At 38.5% G+C, this 24,462-nt stretch overlaps 1 protein-coding gene across 1 annotated transcript; it reads right to left on the reverse strand.

Moving 5' to 3' along the window:
- Positions 1–398: 398 nt before the first annotated feature.
- On the reverse strand, positions 399–20,404 carry PLA2G15 (phospholipase A2 group XV). Its single transcript, XM_030457603.1, has 6 exons — positions 20,185–20,404; positions 12,071–12,227; positions 10,559–10,677; positions 8,678–8,776; positions 8,144–8,368; positions 399–4,537 (listed from the first exon to the last, which is right to left on the reverse strand). The coding sequence occupies exons 1-6, from the start codon at positions 20,318–20,320 to the stop codon at positions 4,023–4,025; spliced, it is 1,251 nt and encodes a 416-aa protein (XP_030313463.1). The 5' UTR covers positions 20,321–20,404; the 3' UTR covers positions 399–4,022.
- Positions 20,405–24,462: the final 4,058 nt, after the last annotated feature.

Here is a 24,462-nt window from a genome sequence, read left to right on the forward strand (position 1 = left end):
TGGCAGCTCTCAGTCAGACAAGAGGCCATGGGCTTAAGCTCTGCCAGGGGAGATTTAGGTTGGATAATTGGAAGGAATTCTTTACAGAGAGGGTGATCAGGCATTGGAATGGGCTGCCCAGGGAGGTGGTGGGTTCTCTTTCCCTGGACGTTTTTAAGAGAGTGATGTGGCACTCAGTGCCATGGTCTGGGAACCACAGCAGTAGTGGATTAAGGACTGGACTTGATGATCTCAGAGGTCCTTTCCAACCTGTCTGATTCTATGATTCTATGCAAGATGAACCAAGTTCCAATTACTGTGAGAAAACCAGACACCAAGAATTCATGAGGAAGAAAAACAGCAACAACTTGGCATTGCATCTGAGCCCCGAGACAACACACTATTACAACACTACTGCATCAGGAGACAAGCTGTATTAGATCAACTTTATTATGTTATCAAAGTCTGACAATAAAATATTCAAAATCTATTGAACATTCATACACAAAAAAAAGAGCATATAAAATGCTAGGTCTCAGAATGTTCCATACAAAATACTGTTAGTGTAGAGCAGCAAAGTCATTGCCAAACATTCCCTGAATTTAGGAGGGCCTTGAACACATTGTGTGCTCCAAGAACTACCTTAATACCAAACATTCCTTCCTTTGGTCTGCAAATCCTTTGCAATTATTGCTAGTTATTGAAGCCTTCTGTTCTTAAACAGAATCACATAGTGACTCTGAACCTCTTCAGAAGTATTAAAATTACAGCGAAAGCTTCTTCAGTATTTTCTATACATTTTGTTGAAAAAAAAAACCACATTTGGTCCTCAAGACTATTTTTGGCTTCTGAAAGTATTCTAGAAGAATAAAACCAAGTAAAGGTCATGAAAAGAGAGAGTGATTGATACATGTTATATATAACAAAGATATGTTGGTAAATTCAAACATTTCACCCATGCAGTGTGGCAAAGCACCTGAGTTATTCCTCTTCAAAAAGCACCACGTTGTCCTTTCAAAAATTCTTTCTTCAAGACCTCTCAACCCACAATAATATAGAATGCTCAAGAGCACAGAGCTCTAGCAGGCCAGTAACAGTAATGCCAGACACTCTTGCCTTGTAGAGAAACATGCCATGGAGGGTAAGCACTTCTCACCCTGCTGAGAAACTGAAAATGAGAGGGCTGAAGGTGATTTGGTAGAAAAAAAAAAAGTTCTGGACATAAAGCAACAGAAGACATTGTCTGCAGAAGCCATCTCATCCAATCAAACCCCCAACAGAAGCACAGGGCTTGTCCTAACTTAGAGTAATTACAACTCAAATATGCACATTCTTGCACAACAAAGCTTAACAGTGACAAACATAAAACCAAATAAAAGCAGCCCTGGAAAACTTTCAGCCCGATTTATACCACCATGTTAATTAACACAAGTGTATTTAAAGAGACACACTCTTGAGCTTGCCTATTAATGGAATGTTAATTTACCAACCTTTAGGTTAAAAGACCCAGTCAGCTGATCTCAGAAACCATGTACTAAGTTGCCAAAATTAAAGAGAATGAGATGATTTTTTTCTTTTGAGGCACAAGATGTAGTATTCAAAAAGTAGCAAAGGGGAAAAAAAATCTAAAAAACCCCATTGTTTGGAATAATTTTGGAACTTTAAATCACAAAGAATCCTGAAACTAAACTCTTTGCATGAGACCAAAAATGCCAGCAATTAATAGGTAAGGATCTAAATGAAGCTTAGAAACTTTCTCCAGAAACTTCTCATTTTTTCAGCCCTTCACAAACTTCTTAGCAGCCTGTAATACAGCCTCCAGTTCTGCTCCTTCCAGTGCCTATTAATAAGCACTCTACTTTAGCAAGAAATAGATTGTGATAAGCTGCTTTCTGTAATTTCTTCTGTAACATAGAAATGCATTTAAAAATTGAGTCAGACCACAGGAAGAGCTTTAACTTTGAGCAATCTTGGAACACACTCTTGAAGCTTATCCAGCTGTCAGCCCTGCATAAAACTTAACACTCAGCTAAAGGGCTTTTCTTGTGGGGTTTTTTTGTTGCTTTTTGTTTGCTTGTTTTGTTTCATTTTAACAATTGGTAATTACAAATTACATGGGGCATCTCAGTACTTTGGAAAAGTCTGGGCAATATTGCTGCTGAACTTTAGGTTCCTGGGCAACTGATGACAAGATAAACATTTACTTTTTAAAATTAGGAATATATGTCCTCTCCCTTAACAACAGTAATAGGGAAAATGCAGGGGGAGAAATGAAGCTCCATAAAGAAGTTAAAACCTCAGAAGATATTTAGCTTATGCATGGCCCCAGATCAAGTCATTCTCAATTTGCAAGCCATTTCTGAATTATAACTTAAAAAGCCTTAAACCTGCTTCCTGGGCCAAAATGCTTGCATTCTACAGTAGTAAGGAGTTCAAGCCTGTTATTTCAACACATCTCACTGACACACTTCATGGCAGCAAACATTTTATGCATGCTCCCAAAATACTTTAAAAGCTTTGCTCTCTAGACAACTTCACTTTAAGGAATGAAATCCTCAATGAATCCTCAGTACTTCTGATAAGTTTCTGAAACTCTTGAAGCATTTCTCTTGGAGGACCTAGCATTTTGAAAGCATTCAAAATTGTGTTTTCAGAAAACTAAGTGCAATCTAACTGGGTGACTGGTTTTAAAGCAAGCAAGAGAATCTTCAAGTGAAACTATTTCTCCAACAGCACTTTTGTAATCACGGTTGTAAATATGATGGCCTCTAAGCTGTATTTTTTGTGGCAATCAGTTGAAATTTTTTTTTAAACATTGAGTTAAAACAATACTGTAGGAAATTGAAAGAGTTGCATGTTTTAGCAATTTATATAAACATTTAAGGAACAGCTTATGAAAACAGTGATAATGATATTTAGTCTATGGGAAGTGAATTTCATTCTTAAAATGTAAAGCTTCTTTTCAGCTGAATGCAATGTTGCTCCAATCACTACTTGGTCAGTAACTGGATCAGAGCATAACTATTTGACTGAGAACAAGGTTTGTACTTCACACTATTATTTTAGTTTCCATTTCCCACACAATTTCAGGAAGTTCACTTTTCTTTGAGTTTATGCCCACCATAGATTATCATTCCCACAACACAGATTATAATTCCCACAACAGGAGATAATTTTTCACTCACAAATGCAATTTTGCACTGTATGGATTGTTTGCCAGTATTCAATTAATTTAGCTTTAATTTGTGCTACTCCACACAGTCATTGAAAGCACCAGCCACTGTTTAGCTTCTTTTCCTCCCTGATAAATAAAGCACAATTCCTCAGACTCCAGATTATAAATCAAGGTGTGGAAGTTGATAAGCAAACATTTTCTTCCTTAAAAAAAAAAAACAAACCAAAGCACTGAAAACCAAAAAGGTACCCAATAAGCAGCTTCATGTAATTCACACACCTCTTTTCCCAAAAGGAGTGTGGAGTATGTAATGAAAGGCTGGGTATGACAAAGGCAGTGCAATACCCTTCCCTATCTTACCAAGTAGATCTGCACATTTACAACCCAAGGTACTGGGAACTGTGAATCAGAATATACAAGATGTTTTTTTAACTTCACTGTGCTTCCCAAATTAGCATCCTTTCTTGTTCTCCAAGCATTTGAAATTGCAGTCCTTCCTAACTCTCACTCCAAACCCTGCGAAGATCACACAGAGGAACTCGGGTGTTTGTTATTCTATGTCATGTGTGCAAGGAAGGTGCTGCACAATCTCTGAGTGAAACACTGTATGAACATTGGACACAGCACGAGAGGCACCAAAATGCATATTTGACCGAATCTGCAGAATGTCAAAATACCATGAGGCATCATAAACACAAATCAGAGACAAACAATCATTTAGAACACCAAAGAACTTCTGGAACAAGGCCTTAAAAAAAACCAAAAACACAAAATAAATATTTCCGATACCTAAATATCAAGGGATTAAAAGGCATTTCCCCATAATTAAGGGAAGGCATCACAGGTGAGGAGAATATGTCAACACAATTCACCACAAATCAAAGAGCAGCTTTTTCACATAGGAGATAGTAGTATTATTGGACAGCATTTGAATATGCTCATTTCCTGAAAGCTCCAATACCACCACTTTCTGTTTTTGCATGTCCACCCACTTCTGACATTGCAAGGCACTCTGTAAGTTTACTGTACCATCTCCATCACTGTAAAAAATCTTGGGTTCTTTGTCAGGAAAACTCTCATAGTGGAAAGAATCGGGTGTTTCAACGCCAGTACCATAGAGACAGTGTATGCGCACACCAGGAGGTGTCATCTGGTAAACCAGGGGTTCAGTGTCTTGTCTCATGAGCCAACCATCTTCAAAATTGATGTCCCTGTAGAATTTTCGGTAATCCCGAAGAGTGTAGTTAGCTGCAGGTGTGCTCACAAAGACTTTGTCTGGAGGCCACGTGTAGTTGTAAGGGAGCATCCAGTTTGTGGAAACTGCTGATCTCTGCTGGTCTCTGATCTTCAGCGAGCTGATCACAGGTATTCTGTTGTTGTCACCTTAAAAAAAAAAAAACAACAAACAAACCACAAAAAACTTCATTACTCACAAAGGCAGTGCATGAACATCAAGCAGCTGCAATTGTTACCATTCTGTGATAACATGGAGATTATTCCCTTTGCTTACAGTGACAAGTCGAGCAACTTTTCCTCATTTTTATTGCCTTGATAATTAATTACAGCAAACTTCTGATAGTGAATTTAAATGCAAGTTGATGAATGGCTTACTGACAAATCAACTACACTTCTGCCTTTTCAATATGCTTTTTACAGGAGAAAATACAGCAGACAAGAAAGAAATCAGCTTTTATTGGTCATTATTTACACCACCTGGAAATTTTATCTTAAATCTCTCCTGGAAATTTATTACACAGCAATTCTGGTACCTAGATCCTGCTGACAGAACAGATAAATACTACTATCCACACACATAGGAACTTATGAAAGGACTTTATAGACTTAAATAGTTTAAACTTTTGCAGAAAGCAAGCAAAGTAGCAGCATTTTATTCAGACTAACTTTGCAAATTATTGTATGGTTTACTTTCTGTATAGCATAGTGTTTTACCAGTTTACACACTCCCTTTGTGATGAAACCTACCAGAACATGCCTACAACTGAAAGAAAATGGCAGATTTAATAGTTAGCTCAAAAGATAACTTGTCATAAAAGGAAACAGAAGCATAGCAAGCATTACTGTCTCTGCTTACCCTCTCAGGAATGCTGCACTCAATAACCAATTCAGTACAAGTAGAGACACTTGTACTAGAGCGAAAGAAGATTTAGAACTTGTTGGCTTCTGGTTGGAATCATGAAGAGCCACCAGTATCAGCACCTTCCCTTCCAGTCAGCATTTCAAGACTGCTCAAATACTTGTGTTGCTCAGAACACAGGTTCTCTAATGCAGCACTAGTATTTTCTAGCAACTCTGGTAACCTAAACTACATCCTTGCCAGGCAGAAGGGAGAAAAAAAAAAAAAAACCCAAGAATTTTCTAAAGAGTGATAATTACAGTTGATAATTACTGTGCTTGGACAAACCTTTTCAAGTCATAATTTTTTCTTAATATAAAATAAATCTAGAGAGCTAGAGCTTATTATCAATAGAGGTCTTAAATTATCCAATACATATTAAACCACAAAATTGTCACATTTTACCAAATTTAAGCTTAATCTTACTACAGAACTACTGTTTGACCAAAACACTGAGAATTTCTTTGTAGACATAAGTCCATTGTTTTCTTCTTAGTTTGTTCCAAAGATGATTCAGACTAACACAGTGCTAATTTATAATCAATATGCTTCTTTCTTTATGTTTTAACCATTGTTCATGCATCTTCACGGAATTAAAAGCTGCTTAGTAGGCAGCCAAATGACTGTCTGATCAGACCTATTTTCCATTATCATAATGGCTGGGACACCTCAATTCTTTTTTCAGCAGAACTTTGAATCAGATTTTCCATTATTATGCCCAGGTGGTTACACCATGCCAGTACTGCAGGTCAACCACACCATAAAAATTGAAATACTGACACTGAAACCACTACTTCTGAAATAGCACCAAAGTATCTCTCTCAGTTCCATAAGGTGGCACTATTGCTTCATGCCATCTTTGGGACTAGAGGGAAACATTTCTTGTGTACCACTGAAATAAAAAATTTACAGAAGTCAAGAAAAATGTTTCATGTTATTCTGTGGTGTAAAGACCTTACTGTGCACGCTCACCACTAAGCTACTGAATACGACTTGGCAGCTTTCAGCACAGAAGCCCCACATTCTGAACTGAGCAATGAAAGGAATGCGTAGAAGATTTATTTCTGGCAGAATAATCAAACACAGAGCCTGACTATTTCATCCTGCTCTTACAGAACTCTTACAAATGCTTATCAAACTCTTCCCCTTCCTCTGAATTGACAAAATATTAAGCCTAAGGAAGACATTGCTAGCATCTTAAGCTGACAACAAACTACCACAGTCAATTTTGTCTTTGCTTGCTGTAGTGGGAAGCATAGCCTCACTTTATTGACACTGGAATTGTTATGATAAATGTATTGATCCTGCAAAGCACATGAGTAAGTAGCAGAAAGTATCACTCATGATCTACAGTAAATTATTCCACCCATGCACTGTTCAGCACTATGATGACACACATGGATTTGAGATGACGTTCCTAATCATTACCATATTATAAACAGGAATGGGAGCAGAAAGGATGCATTGACAGCTTAGCTTGCCTTGCCTTTCCTGCAGCAATGCAGTCTTCTTCTTTAAAGCAACAACTCTTTTGCATACTAGCACCCTGATAATGTCAATTTTAGAAACTCTTTAACAGACTATTGTCATCCAGTGTTAATGCCTTCTGGGGGTGATTTACCACAGGTATTTCAGAGAGAACTAGCTTTAAAATGTGCATTCTGATATTATGTTTTGCCCATTTAACTTTCCTACATGATTCTTAGATTTTTGGTCTAAAATATGGAGTTTTGTAGAACAGATGCAGTTTAAAAGTACTACATCTTAGAGGAAATTCAAGATATAAAGCACACAAGTTTAATCCAACAAATATGGAACTGACATTTTATATAATCATGTGGAATTTTGAGAGGATATTAACATTGTTCACTTCAACACTTCTGTAGCATGCAAACTTGTCAAAGATTGTGGGAAAAGGGAAAACAGTTTTTACAGTGCCACTGCAATAGATTTAACAGTGTACAACTCAATACAAACATCCAATTTCTGTTTTCTAATTAGTAACTGAACTGTGCTGAACCAAATGCCTTTGCTAAGCAAAATGTTCTTTGATCAGTCCATGCATGACTGGCACTTGCTGTGAGTTCTGCATTTTGATGAACTGCAATTTCTGATGTCAGCTTAGTTTAGGAAGAAAATAGTGATAAACAAAGCTAACAAGTCAGAAACAAGCTAAAAAACCAAACCAGAAATATGAATAACTAAATCTCAAAGCACATGAAATAACTATAGTATCACACAGTGGGGTAAGTGAACCTTTTCTATGAGTCATTAGCAGTTACTTAGTGAAATACATTATGCTTCTGTATTTTTTTTAATTTTTAATTTATTTTTTCTTAACATTAGGTATATCTAGTATCCTAAACCCAAGATATAAAAGATTCACTTTCCTCATCTGTAGAGTTACACCTTTCAATATGCATTTGTCCTGTGGGCATCCCTTCACCACCACAGCTACTGTAAATTTCAATCAGCTGTATGATCATTAATCAAAAGAAAACTACTGGATGCCCAGGAGTCCTTGTTAGCTTTGAAATATGAATAGAGCACAATCAGTCTGGAGGCAGAAATGACCTTGGCAGAAGATAACAGGCCAAACAGCAGATGACACAAGAATCTGCTAGAAAGAGGCTAGGAAAGCTCAAGAGGAGAAATTAAGGGATATAAAAAACTTCATTTACTCCCATGTGTCAGTCTGGTCACAAGGCTTGAAACATCAAGCTGCCATCACTTACGAAAAAATTATGTTTTTCTTCATAGTATCTTAAACTCTCATCCTCCAGTCTTACAGTTAACAGTCTAATTAGTATCTTGCATTACCAGCAAAATACCTTGCAAACCCTCAAATTACCTACCTGAAGCCAGCACACGGAGAGTTTTAGCCACTCCTCCCCAGGGAGCACCTAAAGACACATAATCCTTTATGTACTTGTCTTTCCAATCCTGAGTCTGGTGGTTGAGGAAGTAGAGGGTGTACATGTTACCCATACTATGGGCTATTAAAACAATAGGACTTCCATACTGCTCGTACATTAACTCTATCATCTTGCGAAGGGCAACAAAATAGTCTTCATTCTCATCTAAAGTAAAGAGACACAGGTTACACAGTTACATTAATTGTAAATGCTGGACTTCACAATTCTTCAAAAGGTTAATTTTGGAAACTGCCTGTGGAATTAATATTGCAGGCTTAGATTATATTCCGGTATTAAGTAGGAGGGGTGGGTAGTTTTGGTCCAGGGTACCCAAGAACCCAAGAACTAGTTAAAAGGTTTTAGTGTAAGTAAGGTTTTAAATGTAATTGTACAGGTGGGATGGGAGAAGAGACCCAAAACAACACTTTCTGGATGCAAGAGTCAAAATTTTGTCCAAGGAACAATATTAATTACTTGGTGCCTTTCGCCAGTCATAAGGTGCTCCTCTTACATCTTCATCACGTTTGTAGCCCCAATCTACCAAACTCTGCACCAGCATATAAAAGTAACTGCCTGCAGACAACAGATAAGAGAGAAACAGAATAGTGAAAAGATTAAAATTAGAAACAGCCATCAGACACTATTGTGAAACAAACTAAGCTCTAGAGGCATTATCTTTGATACCATATATATAGGCATTCAAACTGTCCTCTTTAATCTCTGACAATCTAGAAAGCTGCATATTAAAATGAGTTATGCTCAACAGTGAACAAATACCATTATCACATATTTCACTAGTTAGCTGATCTATCAAACAAGTGTGGTAGAAAATGTGGCATACACAGAACAGATCAATTTTCCTCAGCAGAAATGCATCTTACCCTGAATCTAAGGAACACACCTCGGAATTACTACATCAGAGACCCAGCTTTTGTTGAGTGCAACATATCTTCAGGCAGGGTATACAATCCATTGGTAAAGGTTGGCTTGGACTTCACCAACATTTATTCTTAGAAAAAAATGCTTCCAGTTTACCCCAGGACAAAATACTGGAAACTACCCCAAAAAACTCATTTTCCATCTATCAGGTAGCTGGCTAAAACTTCAGTGACTGAACCTAATGATTTAATAGCAAGGAAGGGAAATATTTGTAGACTGACTCTATAGGAAGATGTTACATATTACTAGCCTTCATACATAAGATGGAAGATTGGATATTATTTTTATATATTTTAAACTTCTTCACTGAAAGGGTTATTAAACACTGGATAGCCTGCCTAAGGAGGTAGTTTAATCACTACTCCTGGCAGTATTGAAAAGACATGTAGATGTGGTGTTTAGGAACATGGTTTAGCACTGGACTCAGAGTTCAGTTAATGGCTGGATCTTAAAGGTCTTTTCCAATCAGAATTATTCCATGATTCTGTGGGTATTACCACAATTAAATGCAGCTAGCAACATTTTGAAAAATTAAGTTTTAAAACATCCTATTGAATATCATTGTCATATTTAAGATCTGAGCAGAATCTCACTTGGTAATCTTGAAAGTTTATCATATAGTCCCTGAAGTGAACATAGGCTATTTTAAATATGGCTCTGTTCTAATTATAACAGTAATCTAGTAAAGATCACTGAACACATTACTGCCCTTTTGGGTACTGCTGCCTACAGAAAAGAAAAAGAAATCCATGCATTGAAGTATGTGAAGCTCTGTGCATTAGTGACTTAATAAACTACTCACGACCTCAGCAATACCTCATGACTCCTCACAAAAGCTTATCAGAGCCTAGGTTTTCTGAAAGATGATTTCTAGAAGAACACTAAACAAAAAACCTGCACACAGAGTATAATGCAGGAATCTTTCACAGCACAGATGTAATTAATTGACACTGACAAAAGACTGGGAACTACAGATTGTGTAGTCACCATATCCCCATTAACTCATTCTTAAGGCCAAAGAACATTTTACTAAGCTGAAACTGAGTGGGTTTATTTTGGTTTTGCTCGTCAAGCTTCAGTCACAGAATTTTCTACTCAACACATTTTCCACAAGCATCTCTCTTCAAAGTGCCTATTTAAGTTTCAGCCAGCAAACTCAATTTTGGGCAGAAGGCTAAATAACAAGGAATCTTCTCAGTCAGGCCAATCAACAGACAAAACCATGTAACGTAATGCAAACACTTCAAAGCAAAATGAGCCATGTGCTGCTACCCTGGGGAAAAAAGATTAAGAATACTCTGGTTTTCTACTTCTAAATAGAACTGTAGCTTGAAATCACATTTCAGAAGCTTGTTGTATGAAGACACAGTAAAAAAATCCTAGTCACAAAGCACTTCAGACACAGCTTGTACATACCAACACTTCTTTTACTTGGGTCAAGGAATTCCAAGGAAAATGTCTGCCCAAAACCTGGGACTCTGATATCCACTCCATCTGGTGGTTCTGTAACTTTACTTGTTCGATTATATACCAACCTGGGAGGGGGTAAAAAAAACAAAACAAAATTAAAAACCAACCAAAACCCCACATTAAACACGCATTACCACATGACAGCTCTCAGCTACATTGTGTCTTACATTCTGAGTGCAGTGACAAGAACTTTTAAGTGCTATTACCCAGAAGAAAGAAAAATCCCAAAAAACAACATGAGTTGGCAGATATGATAAGAGTACTCTAATGGTTAAGAGGTTACACAATGCAAACTGCTTTAATTAGTTCAATGCTTTAAATGCAGAATTTGACACTTTGAGTATGCAGAATTGTGGCTCAACTTCAGCTTTAGATTAAAAACTACTAAAATAGTTCTGTGCCCTTTCACCATGCATCAAGTTAGATAATGAAGAAAACTTGACAAGAAGGTGGCAATAGAAGATGAAATACCTGTAAAATCAGATGCCAAAAAATGTCTCCTACATAGAAACAATTTCTGTTTAACTTGAATACCAATACCAGCACAAGGGAGCACCTGGTATTTCTTGACTAATAACAATTAGTACCCCAGTAAATACAGAGGTATTGAGTGTTTTGTAGATACTTTTCAAATTAATTTGAGATATGTAGAACCTGGAGCACTGGCTCAGGGTGTGTTTAGGTTTTTTACGATTGTTGTTGGGGTTCTGGTTGGTAGTCTTTAATATCATATCAATACAAGTGCCATTTATGAATGCAAGTTTTTACCCCTAGATGGGGTCTTAGAATCTGAGCTGCTACTCAAATTTTAACAGAGCAAAAATCTCTTAACATGTAAGGCATGTAGCAAGACTTAAAGCAGAGGTACAATTTCAGCACAGCTTGGTATAGTCTCATCAAACAGAAACATTCCAATACCATCTCGAAGTTGCACAAGCTAAGTATTTCTTGTTTTCATGGAGGTATTTGTATGATTTGAACAACAAAATAATTCTGAAAAGAGCCTTCCAGACTGCCCCTGAAGTGCCCCATGTATCTCAGCTCCCCATGAGACTGCTCTCAATAACTCACTGCCTGAAGTGCCAGCTCACCTTCCTCTTGCCTGGCCCATCTGTGCTGCCTAATGTACCTCCTGCCTCATCAAAACTTAATTATCTCATCAATTTCTGCTTTAAATGAGCCTAGAGAACTGCCTGACAAATGTCCAAATCAACACTGGGTTACTGGTAAGAGATAAAGTGGAAGAGAGTAAGAGAACTCCTTTTTATCAGTGATAAACAGCTACCGTGATGCAACTGAGTCACAGCTTCTGATTCATTCTATTTAATCTGTCTAGCAGATGCCAACTCATTTATCTCATTTAGCTTCAGAAAAGAAAGTTTAAGGTGGCCATTCTGTACAAAGCATGTCAGTCTAAGGGAAGAACATAACTGTGAAAAGCAGCATTTCTGACCTTACCTGATATTATCAATCCAGCAGTCAATGAAGATGGGCAGAAGCAATTCTAAATTCAGCCAGAGTGTGAAATAACTGTCTGTCTTCTTAGAGCAGAGATAGTGCACAACTGATGGCTTATCTAACTTTGCTTCCAACTGATTACCTAAGTCCCCTGGAACTGAAAGATATAAAAAAGGAGACTATTCAATTTTAAGCGTGTAACATTTTACATTAAAAAATACACATCTTAATACTGTAGCCCTCATATACAGTATCACTGCATCCAGAGATACCACTGAGTCTCATAAATGGATAAAAAAATACTGCAAAGTACCACATGCACAGTTTCCACTGAAAAAATTTGGATTTCTAAAGTTTTCATTAGCTGGGGTTCCATCATACAGAATAAATCTCGCTCAACAGTTCAAAGAGCAGCCTATGTGGGAATGGGTCATGTTAGGCCATAGGTGTGGAAAAACAGCTGGTCTCACTTGTTATCAGGATTATCTGGGTTTTGAAGCCCAAACTGCATCTTTCTGAAGTGATTTTTTCTTCAGTGGACTAAAACTACATATGCAAGTCTTTGTTCTCTTCTAGAGTTACCCGCAAACTATCAATTCGATGTATAAAAACATATGAGAAGCTAAACCAGCTCCACTTGTTTTTTTATTTTCACTTCTTGACCTCTGCACTTTACTACACAATAGTTGGCTAGCATAATAATCTAAATATAGTTTTATATCTTCTCCATTCAGGTTTGGATGCAACAACAGTTTTGGCATGTTTGTCGTTGGGGTTTTTTGGGGTTTTTTTTAACACATCAGTAGTACTGGAAGGAAAGGTCTTGTATTAGCACCCTCTCTGAGGTGCACTGTTTGTAAGGCATATATGAAATGCCAGTATTCCTTAAATAAAGGAAAAGGAAACTTTATCAATATTAAACACCAGATGGAGACGGGAATATTATTTCTATTTAGGAATAAGATTAAAAAAAAAAAAAAACAGATTCAATTTCCAGCAGCAAGTTTTCAGGGAAATTTCTTACATTGCTATACTTAATACAGCAATAATTTCTTCTTCAGAAACCAGAAAGGCAAAGATACTCCAGGAACTATGAAGTTCCTCTATGCTAGAAAAAAATAAATAAATCAGGAGTTGTACACTTCTTAAGGGTTCCCTCCACCTCTTTCATATCCACACACCCCCAGCTTATTAGGGTGTGCATAATCTCATCCTATTTACCTGTCAATGGTTAATATTGAATTTTTTAAATGCAGGCCTACCATACCCCACCACCACTTCAGTAAATTGTTTAATCAAAACAGTTTGAGTTCTACAGAATTTAATGTAGGACTCTATACATGGCAATCATTTAAAGAATGAGATAATATCATTTAGTAGAAAAACTAATTTAACTGGAAAGCCAGATTTCAGAGAAACACTTGTTGCAGATCTGAAAATGGACAAAACTTCAGACTCCATATAGGTCTGGACAACCCTCAGCCACTGCAAGGTATTCCCTAACTACAAAAGATATACCAGGGGATTTTTCTATTAACTATCCTTTATTAACTATCCTTACTTTCTCATTCTTTTTTTGTTTGCTTGTTTTGAGAGGGGTGGGTAGAGTGGTGAGGGAGTGTTTGGAGTCTCAGGTGAAGTGTTTAAAAAAACCTAAACAAACCACAACAAACAGTAGCGACCACAGTTTATTTTAGGTCATATCTCAAGGACTCTGATGTACTGGAAAGCATAGTAAGGGAGATTTTAGCATTGCATCATACCCTAGAAAGAGTTTACTGAAGTTCAGTCTTGTAACCTCACAAAATACTGCTTATTTTTTCTTTATAAAGCTAAAATGCAATTGCTTGTTCCACAGTCTCGTGCCTATACTGTATCAGTGTTCTTAATTAGAGAAGGAACAGAATGTAATTCTATTTATAAAACTCATTCATGGCTGGCCAGTTTCAGCAGCAGACCAGCCAAGAACAGAACAGGTTGATTTTGTGTTCAGTTTCAAAGCAAAACAAAGTACAAGAGTGACATTCTGTTCTGGAATCTCATTTCCTTTGGTAAAAAGGAAGTTCTTCCAGCAAAGATACCTTTAAAAACTTGGACAAACATGTGGAGTACTGGAGTTTTAAGAACTTGCTGAGCTTTCTGAACAGCACTCAGTTAAGCACATCTGCTCAGAGAAGGAAGACTTGCAACTGATGAAATTTAAGATTATAATCAAGATACAATTACCAACAAGAGCACTGAAAGCAGGAAACTGTACAAAGTCACACAATTATGAAGGCTGAGATCTTAGATTAACTGCAAGTTTATTTTTAGTTAAAATAGTTTACCCTCAACCTTCCTGAGGACAGAAGCTGCACTCCTGTGTCCAATTCAGAGTAGATGTGAAGCCCTACATACTAATTTTTACCCAAAGGATGAAAAGGAACAAGTTGCAAAGTGACTATTTAATTCTAAACAAATGATAAGGAGCAGGCTCCACCTGTGTCAAGATACAGTACTGCAGTTAAAAAGAAAAAAGAATCTCATGTACAGGTGTGATGCCTGTTTCTTTATAAAGATAAAGAGAAGTGTGCTTTTCAGGTTTACATTTCTATATGAACAGTGAAACTGCGCATAACCAATTCACAACTTGCTTTTTTATTTTATGAAATATATTCTGCAACTGAAGAAGGTACACAATTAAGGTACAGGGAACTAAAAGCAGATTTTGATTTTTCAGATTATGGAAAGAAACACAGAAGATCTTCAGTCCTCACACATACCCCTACCCTCCAACAAGTTAAGTGTTAATGATTTACATTTTGGATAGAGACTTACTTAGTGGCTTTTTGATAAGTAACAGGTTAAAAGACCTCATTGAAGATTAATTCTGTAGGTTAAGCACATACCTCTGAATTTTCTGTGATCGAATTTGAAAGCAGTAGAAAAATGTTTCCCTTTGCTTTTAAACACACAAAGTATCTGTGGGCAGATGCAAGTAATTTTTCTCCTCAATCTCTCATCTACCAATACCTATCATTTCTAGGCCTTTTTGCTTTAAACCTTCTAGAAAGATCTTACCTTTTAAAGCCCTCAGACTAACCCCATAAATGTACAAAGTAACTGGCAAGTGATATTCAGTAAATATGGATGTCTAAGAAAAGACCACAAGCAATACCCATGCTTCCCTAATTTGCAGGTTCTGTACTACATGGGTTGACTTCTGAAATGTGACATTTGGAAATATTGAAGTTTTCTTATTCAGCAGAAAAAAAGGGTTTTCACCAAATTTGATTATGTATCAATTCTAGCAGACTCTCATGCTTTACAGGGATGGTAATCCAAACAGAATTCATTTCTAATATTGTAACCAAGTATAAATTTATACTTAGTTTATTTAGGAGTATACATTATCTAATAAGTGTAAATACACTTATAGTTTATTTTGCTATTTTTTTTCTGGTCTCAAGTGCCTTGAAAAAACTGGTAAATATTCCAGGATGTGTTCTCCTTTGATTAAAATTTACAGAAAGCATATTTACAAATTACATTTGAGAGTTTTAAAAAAGGTGAGACTTAGAGAAGCCTGGGAACTCCAAAAATGAGGTTTAGGTTACATGTATACTCCTGCTCTTCATTATGCTTAAGCCTTGATGCCTGATTCACAGATCCCAGCAGAAGACAATAAGTAAATTGCACCCTGGAAAATGACTTGTCTTAATATGACTCAGGAAACAGAGATAAGCTTAGCAGGATTTTAAATTTCATTTGGAAAAAAAATAGCACCTCTGTAATAATTCAGGGTGGGGGGAAGTGGTATTGTTTGTGTGGAAGAGAGACAATCAATTGTGACTTTACTACTTTTACCTAAAATGCCTTCAGATATATATCAATTATCTCAACTTTTTTAAATAGTATAATTTCCACAAATAACTGTCATCTTTTGGGTTCTATAAATCAGCTTGCTTTTAAAGCAAACCGCATTTTCTGAAAAAAAATTATTTAATCTGACCACAAATCTCTAGGGAAAATGTCTCAAAGTAGCTAATAGACTCAATGATAGATTGCCATAGAAAAGGCTACTGATTAAAATTAGGAACAAGAACACAAACGGCATCTCACATGATACTCCCAGATACCACAGATCAGGAGGCACACACATTTAAAACACTCCTGACAGCTAGCCTGCTGACCATACAAGCACACACACTTCAACCAGCAGTCAGCAGGAATTCACAGACAAACCTCTTTTGCATGTAAATCAATAATTAACAAGCTTCATTTAGGTGTCTTTCTAGAAAACTTTAGCCAAGTACCTAACATATTGTTTGCAGAAGGTATCAGAACATTGATATAGTAATTGTGTTGAGTCAGCTCTAAAAAGTAAAGAGTTAGTGAATTCACTGCTGATCTTAAAGACAGGTTATCAGCTTCCAAAATTGATAATATGCAAGATAGTGATTATCAATGGACCATATGAGAAAACGGAGGAAGAATAGCCTCAAAATAAAGGAACCTCTTATTTCAAGCATTAGAAGACAAGTGTGGCAAATATATAACCAAGCTGATCAGAAAAGTGCAAAAATATTATAATTGCAAGTAAACATGAAGCAGATATCCAGAAGTACTTGCAAAGAAAGAAAAAATATATATATTTAGTAGATATAACCAGGTGGTCCTGGTTCTTAAAGGAGATTTTCCTGTGTGAATACCTTGTTCTGGTTGATTAGGAAACCTGTAGAACAGGCATGAACACAATTCGTTATCTAAAATAGTCCCCTTTTCCCCCAAAACAACTGAAAGGAAGTTTAAGACAATCACCTTACATTTTAATGAGCATTGTGTCTCTGATATCAAGCCTTCAGGCAGTATTCTGGAAGTAATGTTTTGACTTTTACCTCAGGTTTCTTCTCTAGTGCCATTATTATATGACAGCCCTTTGATGCTTTGCTATTTAAATCACAGGGAAATCAGAACATTTGCACTGCAATATTTTGTAGCAAATTACTGCCCAGGCCAGTTTGGTCCCTGGTCTTGCTCCTTTGGTACATACAAACATGATCTTCAGGCACAAGAAGACACCTGCTAGTAAGGCAGCATTTGGTGATGCTCAGACCAGCTTAAAAAATAATCTAAATGGAGTGGTGCCACTTTCCACATTCCTTGTGCCAGCTCCTCCACTAAGTTAAATCATCTGCAAAATTAATCACTTCTTCCTTAACAGGTTAACTTTTTCATGCTTTAGCAAGACAAATGACTTCACAAAGTGGCCAATAAGTAGGCACAAGAAAAGCTGAGGGAGCAGCAATGAGCTCTTAATACTGGCTTAGCTGTTTCACAGTACCACACTTCACCCTGAGCCCTCTCAGGAGCTCTGCACACACCTGAGAGTTGTTGCCACCACAACTCCCACCAATAGTTACTAAGTTGTATTCAAGCAGCTCATCTGCTTTCAGATCAGACATTCTTAGAAGCATCATTTTTGTTTGTACCTGTACAAATTTATTTACATAAAAGCAGTTCCCACATGTGCAAGCTACTGCTCTTCCTCCTCCATTACTTGGGTAAGCACAGGTTGCAACTGCAAGTGGAATCATTACACACACAAAGAAATTGACAGCAAGTTATACTGAGTCTTGTGACTATCACTGGTCTAAAACACTTATGAAATGATCACTACTTGGGCAACATTCCTTCAAACAGCATTCCTTCTTTCTCTGTTCCTTAAGATAAGAGGGACAACTTGCCATGCACAGAATAGGACCAAGCTTGTTAACTCCCCTTTCTACTTAAGAGCTTTAACTTCTGAACAGACTAAGAATGAATACTTGGATCATGAGACCACACTTACTACAAAACATTTAAAAGCTAAACATGTAAGGAATTAAGAGTCTAGATGCCAGCCTGACAGATTAGGAGGATCAACTCTGTATCCCCTTTTTGTATGGGCTCCAAAACCATCTCAGGCTTTTACAGGCCTGTATAATGCTGCCTTGCATACATTCCTCCATCTCCTTTTGCATTTGTGTTTCCAGTGCAAAGTGTGTTTTTCTCCCTTTTCCCAAACACCTGTATTTAGCCAGCACTTAGGATGCCTCCCTAAATGATTCTCCTAAAACCTTCTACTATCCACATGGCTGTAATTCCTAAAAAGCTTATCTTAACATGTCATATATGCAAGAAGGGTGAAGAAAAGGTCACGAAAAGTTAACTAGAATCAAGAAGAGAACATTTCATGCAGAACCAGCGAGTGACCGACAGTCACTCCTTCCTCTATTTGTTTGACCTTCACTGCCCATGTCATGGCTAATGGAAGCTGGGTTCTTAGTGCAGGTGTTTTTTCAACAACATTCGTTTCAATATATAAAAAAACCCCATGAAATTGCACAGTAGGAGGCTACAGCAAATCACCCCCTAAGAGTGCTTACTTTCTCAAACATACAGACAACCCAAGAAAAATTTTTTATGGTAAAACCCATCAAATGTTCACTGTCGGGACAGGTCAGGACTGAGCAGCAGAAACCAGCAATTTTTAAAATGCAGACACTGCCTAAAATAGCAAAAGATAACAGTTATATAGTGTTTGATGAAAATTTACTCTCACAGCAAGGAAATACTGTTTTCATTGACAAGTGAGTGCTAAGCCACACAGTATTGACCAGAAATACAAAAACAAAACACAGGACAGCCTTGTTTTTAAAAGCATCCTTAGGGGGGTACATATATACCTAAAGTAGGCCCATCAGTAGTAATTCCATGCTTCTATGATCACTATCCCTTTACCCCAGCTGCTTTTAAATCTTCTAAAACTTTGACTACAGCTATCCTTGACAAAGCTATACTTGAATGCTGGACCAGCAACCAAATCATTACCACCTTTGCCATGAGAAGCTTGCACTAGAGTAAGTACCAAAGTTTATTGTTAAAGCCCAGCATTACAGAGAGGAGAGGTAGGATAAAAGATTGATTCTAACCTTCACAGACAGAATTCTTAGAACTTTCCTTAACATTTTGAAACAGCCTCTTGGGCCATTGTCCAAATCCACACCCTCTCAGTTCAGCCATCGTTAAGAACTGGGACTTTGTACGTGGTGGTCTTGAGACTGCTGCACTTTTCATAAGTTTTTGTTTAGCATTTACCCTTTACGTCAGAAGTTTGTAACAGTAGTAATAAAGTCAAAGTAGAGCCTAAATTATTACAAATAAATGGACCTTAAATGACATACCAGTGATAATCCTTTTCCCAGTATTTTTCCCCACTTACTTACTTTTTCTTCCCCCTTTATCGTCAAAGTTAGTTGCATAATAAGAACACATCACATACTGAATACATTCACAGGACTTACTACTGACATTAGTATCATCAAATCCACTTAGCTAATGTACTGGAATGAGCAATTACAATTTCTGTGGACAAGTTAAGACATTTAATATTTATTCATGCATTTTATGAGTGGATACAAAAAGCATCTAACAAATGTCACCTGGTAACTATTAGATGAATATTTCTACATATCTATTACAAATTACTTTGTTAACAGGTAAAACCCCAGGCAAGCAACCAATACTCATGTTCTGTTGTGTCACGAAATGAATTTACTATTTTTAAAGTATAGTCTTACTGCTCTAACACCCAGTTACTCCTCCTTCCACTTCTGGTGCCAATCTCTGTTACAAAAGGCTCGTAGAGAGTGAAAACTTCAGCAGGGAGGGTCCGGTGCTAGTTTAGGAGCTAAGGCTGTATTTAGATGAGCATTATTTTCACCGTTCCCACTGACAAGCGCAGCAAACCCCACATTCACAGCACGCCTGTGCCCTCCCCTACACGGGCCTGCATATTCAGTTCTTGAGGCCGGCCCAGAGTCCAATTTCTGAGGAGACACTCCCGTGCCCGGCACCGGCACCCCCGGTACCCGCAGCACCCGGGGCGCTTACAACGCGGGGTCGCTGGGCGAAGCACCCCGGGATAGCGGTGTCGGGCGGGGCCCAGCACCCCACGGCTGAGCCCGCCGTGCCCCGGGCCTCCCCCCGCCTCCTTACCAGGGGGCACCAGCCGAAAGAGCGGGACCGGACCGGGGTCCCCAGCACCCGGCGCACGCACCGCCAGGGCCCCCGCCGCCCCTCCGGGCTCTTACCCAGCACGACGGGCGGTCCCGCGGGCCGGCGGCGCGGCAGGCACCTGCCGCCGGAGCAGAGCAGCAGGAGAAGGAGACCGAGGAGAGGGCTCCCTCCCAGGCGCGGGAGGAACCAAACGCCGGCCGGCGTGACCATCACCCCAGCGCATAACCCCGGGGTCGCTCCGCCGGGGCTGCCACGGTCGCCGCCGGAGTACGACCCGGCAGCCCGGCCCGGCCAGAAAAGGGCCCGCCCCGCCCCGCCCCTGCAGGCGTCACCAGCCGAGTGCGGAGAGGACGAACCGCCGCGCGCCCTCTCCTCAGGCTCAGTGGGCGGGAAGCTGCGGCCCCCTCATGCACTGCCCCGGGCCCAATCCCGCAGAAACGTCCCCAAATGCGCCGGTTTCTCTTGACTTTTGGAGGTCTCCGGCTGCTGCCGCCCCGGCCAGGCCGATTGAGAGGCAGAGCCGACAGGTAGGGCAGCTCACAGGTCCAGCCTGAGGCCTCTGGCTCCGGCTGGCAGGTAGGGAGGAAGACGAGGAGGAGCGCGGTTGTGGGACCTCACTACTTCTGCGGTTGTGGGATCGTAGAAGATTCCCGAAAGTGATAAGGGAAGGGTCATTTGCTGCAAAACTTACACACAAAATTAAGGAGCGCATAAGGGGTGTGGTCCTAATGGTTTAAGGGGAAACAAAAATACATGGCAGAGCTGGGAATTTCAGTATTGCACAGACTGGGCCTACAGTATAAAAGCTTATGGGCATAGCTGTACTTGAGGCAATGCCTGACTAATGTGGCAGGTAATTAGTACAGGGTATCATTGAGGTCAGGCATTTGGCAATAGTAAAAAAAAAAAATCATTAGACCTCAATCCACACAAGAACAGGGAGACTTGTAATTACAGACATTTAAAACCAGAAGGAATATAAGTCTTGGTACTTCAGCAATGCCTGTTAGCAGGAGTTATGAGCTCAGTTTGAAGTACAGGTTGGTTGGTTGGTGTCTGGTTGTGGAGGGGGAGAAAGAAGGGTGTCCAGAGAAGCAGAATCAGAAACATATGGTACTTGGAACCAGTGCAATAACATCTCATGATCAGTCATGATTTTACTGACAGGAAGACAAGGTTTCATTTGTTCACGCTAGTCTATTGATGTGGCTACACTCTTTCTGAGCCATGTGTTACCAGTTCATGCTCAGGATAAAGCTATTTCTGAACGGGTTACTTTGTAACAAGCATACAAAAAACACTTGTTTTACAAATTCCTACATCCCTTGACATTTTCAGAAATATTACTAACCTGAATGGTTAGTACACTAGCATGAACAATACCACAAAGGAAGATATGGGAATGAGAGACAAGTTGTAGAAACCTACTTCTCATTTACTTGGCAATTCCTACCAGCTATATATACTGTAAAGTACAAAATTGAAGCTGTTCTTGCCCATCTGAATTCAGTATTCAACCAAATTTGTAATTCCTGCAGAGAAATATGTCAAAAAGGTCTGTGCATGAAGGCAGAATCTGATAAAACAGATACACAGCCTATTGATAGGAATTAAGAACTGGGGGTGGCTTGACACTGGCATGGAAGGAGGAGGTCACATCTTCCTCCTGAAATGCAGCAGGGGAAGAAAATGCAACAAATTCAAGGGAGCCAAGGATCAGCCTCGATCTGACTTGCCTTTTTCAAGGCAGCTGCCACACCTTTTTCTTTACAATGAGTACAAGGGTGTCAACATCCAACACACCCAGAGGCCCGTGCCAAAGACAGGTGCTTACTCACTGTGCAAGTGTTGACTTGAAATTACCTCCTACTAAAACAAACTACAGGGAGTACAGGAATGACTGCAAAGCTGATTGCAACATTGATCCTTATGTAGGAATTAAATGTTACAAAATGCAGCAAAACACCTTATGGAAGGGTAAAACAATATTTAAAGAAAACTCATTTCAACTGCTTGCAGTCATTCTCTCTTAGCCCTGTACTCAGAAGTCCCAAAATGCACATGTCCACATAGGCCAGGATCATTTGTCCTATGATACAAGGTTCAAGGAATGCCAGCTGTGAAGTCCTCACTACATCTCTGGTCTTTGCTTGGGTAGCAGCAAAGCATTTTTTTGTGCAGATTTCCTGTGCCTTTTAGGAGTGAGTTTTTATGTTGTGATTTTTTCTCAGTCTTATAAATTCAGGGCAAGCTCACTGCCATTGCCTTTCTTCCTGCTGAGCTAATGGAAAGAGGAATGGCCTCTGTGACTTACTGTACACTTGTTGCCATCTTGTCACCAGAAGACAGGTCTTCTGCTAAAGTATTTAGCTACTGTAGGCTTTCAGAGCACAGGCCTTTTGATCCTGATGTAAACACTGCATTTGTCTTACTAGTTTGCTCTTACTTGATCATGCTGAATTCAGACTAATCTTAATTTTTCTTTTACAAATCACTGTGCTGTTCTGGCAGCTGAGAGTATATGCACACTTTTCTAAAGCCTTTTCATCTTATTCTTCTCCAGTGAAAGCCTGCTAAGTACATAGTTGATATTCCTTCTGCTTTGCAAACCCGGGCTCTTTAGATAGAGAGTCTTTCAGCTGATCAGTCAAGTAGTATCTGTTAGTTATTCCTTCTGTTGTTTCCTTTTGAGAGCTCAGGACCATTTACATTCAAAAGTAAATTAAGCTCTTTGCTTTTGTAATGTTTAAATTTTCACACTGAGTGCCTGCTCCTGTTGTGATTTGCATCAACAAACATGAGGAACAATAGCATTCAGAAGAGTTCCTCAGAATTGCTTTACATTTGATGATACCCTGCTGTTAATCAAGTCAATCAAGCTATTTCTAAGTGCTGTTTTGTTAGAAGGGCAATCCAGCTCTTCCTCCACAGAGATTGACTCTACAGCAGCACATTTGTAGGTTAACAGCAGCTCATTTTTGGAACACACCTGGGTAGCATCAAGACAGAATTCTGTCCTGGAAATCCAAAGCAAATTCAAGAAATAAAGCCAACTGCAAGTCTAACTGCCTGCAGAGTGCCAGCAAGCTTATTATTGAATAAAGTACTACTTCCTTCACATGTTTTGTATCCAAACCTGGCAAGAAATTAAAAAGGAAGGGGTTACAGTTGATAAAAGCACTACAGTCCTTTTTCATTTGTATACGGGGTGAAAAAAAGTCATTATCCATAATGCAGAGGCCAGTTTGTTACTGCTGTAGAGAATTTTTTTTTATTGTGCATAATCAGTCTTGTGAAAAAGAATACTTTTCTTTAAAAAAAAAAAAACACACAACCCAAAAAAACAATGACAAAAAAACCCTAACTACTTGAAGTGAACTATATTAAACACCAGAAACTACGTTAGCAGCAGTATCTCTGTTTAAGACTCCTTGAGGCAACTTGACAAAAAAAAAAAGTGAATTGGATCGGAGTTTGAACACTGGTTATTTGAAAGAAACAATCCTTTCCAGAAATCTAATATTTGCTTAAATGTCTTTTATTTGATTGAACAGAATTCTCTGTTTGCTTCTGATCTTTGCAGTTTAAGTAGTGTTTGTATTGGCTCGAATACCCCTAAGCATAGCTACACAAGTAGAAAAAACAGCAATTTTCAAAGGAAGATGTTAAGATAACCAAAGCATTGGTACAAATCTACAAAGTAGGCAGAAGCCCATGTCAGCACTTTCCCCACCATAAATGTGTTCCATTCAGGAATTCACCAAGTTCAGAGTAAGTTGACAGTCATCTCTCAGAAAAGCATAATGTTAACTTTGCCACCTCACAAGAGTTTACCAGACATACAAACTTTTGCATTCAAGTTTGTATCAATACAAATTATCCCTGATACTCCAACCATAATGAAAATAAGAATAATGAAACACAAACATGTACAGAAGCTTCTTAGACAAAAAAAAAAGGTATAATATTTAATAAGAGACTTATTGTCTATACAAAAAATAATATGTGTGTCAATTTACACTTGCTCTAATTATCTCTCCCTTGTTATTGACTGCATAGACAGGATCTACTATCCACTTAAATTTTCTTCCTGCAGACATCAGTATGACATCTCAAGTTCCCAGAAGTTCTTTGTCTTTGGAAAAATATAATACAGATCTTTGACATTTGTTTCCTTCCAACCCCCAGACATCACAGACCAGCCCAAGTAGTTAGCTATAAATAAATGATGTTCATATGCACAGTTTTGAACTGGTACCCAAGGCCAGGAATGAATCAACTAGGGAGAAGTCAGGCCTACTCAGAAACCTAATGGAAGATGTAAGCCTATGCATTGATAAAAACTAACATAT

Source organism: Calypte anna, chromosome 11 (assembly GCF_003957555.1).
Source record: "Calypte anna isolate BGI_N300 chromosome 11, bCalAnn1_v1.p, whole genome shotgun sequence".
NCBI classification, from domain to species: Eukaryota; Metazoa; Chordata; class Aves; order Apodiformes; family Trochilidae; genus Calypte; species Calypte anna.

What these genes read in the sequence shown, in the direction of transcription:
- PLA2G15 (XM_030457603.1), bottom strand. Translation starts at nt 20,320, where the DNA reads ATGGTCACGCCGGCCGGCGTTTGGTTCCTCCCGCGCCTGGGAGGGAGC. An exon ending in TGCTGGATTGATAATATCAG is followed by an intron (nt 10,678 to 12,070) that starts GTAAGGTCAGAA and finishes ACCCCCTCCCAG; the next exon opens with GTTGGTATATAATCGAACAA. An exon ending in CCCAAGTAAAAGAAGTGTTG is followed by an intron (nt 8,777 to 10,558) that starts GTATGTACAAGC and finishes TGTTGTCTGCAG; the next exon opens with GCAGTTACTTTTATATGCTG.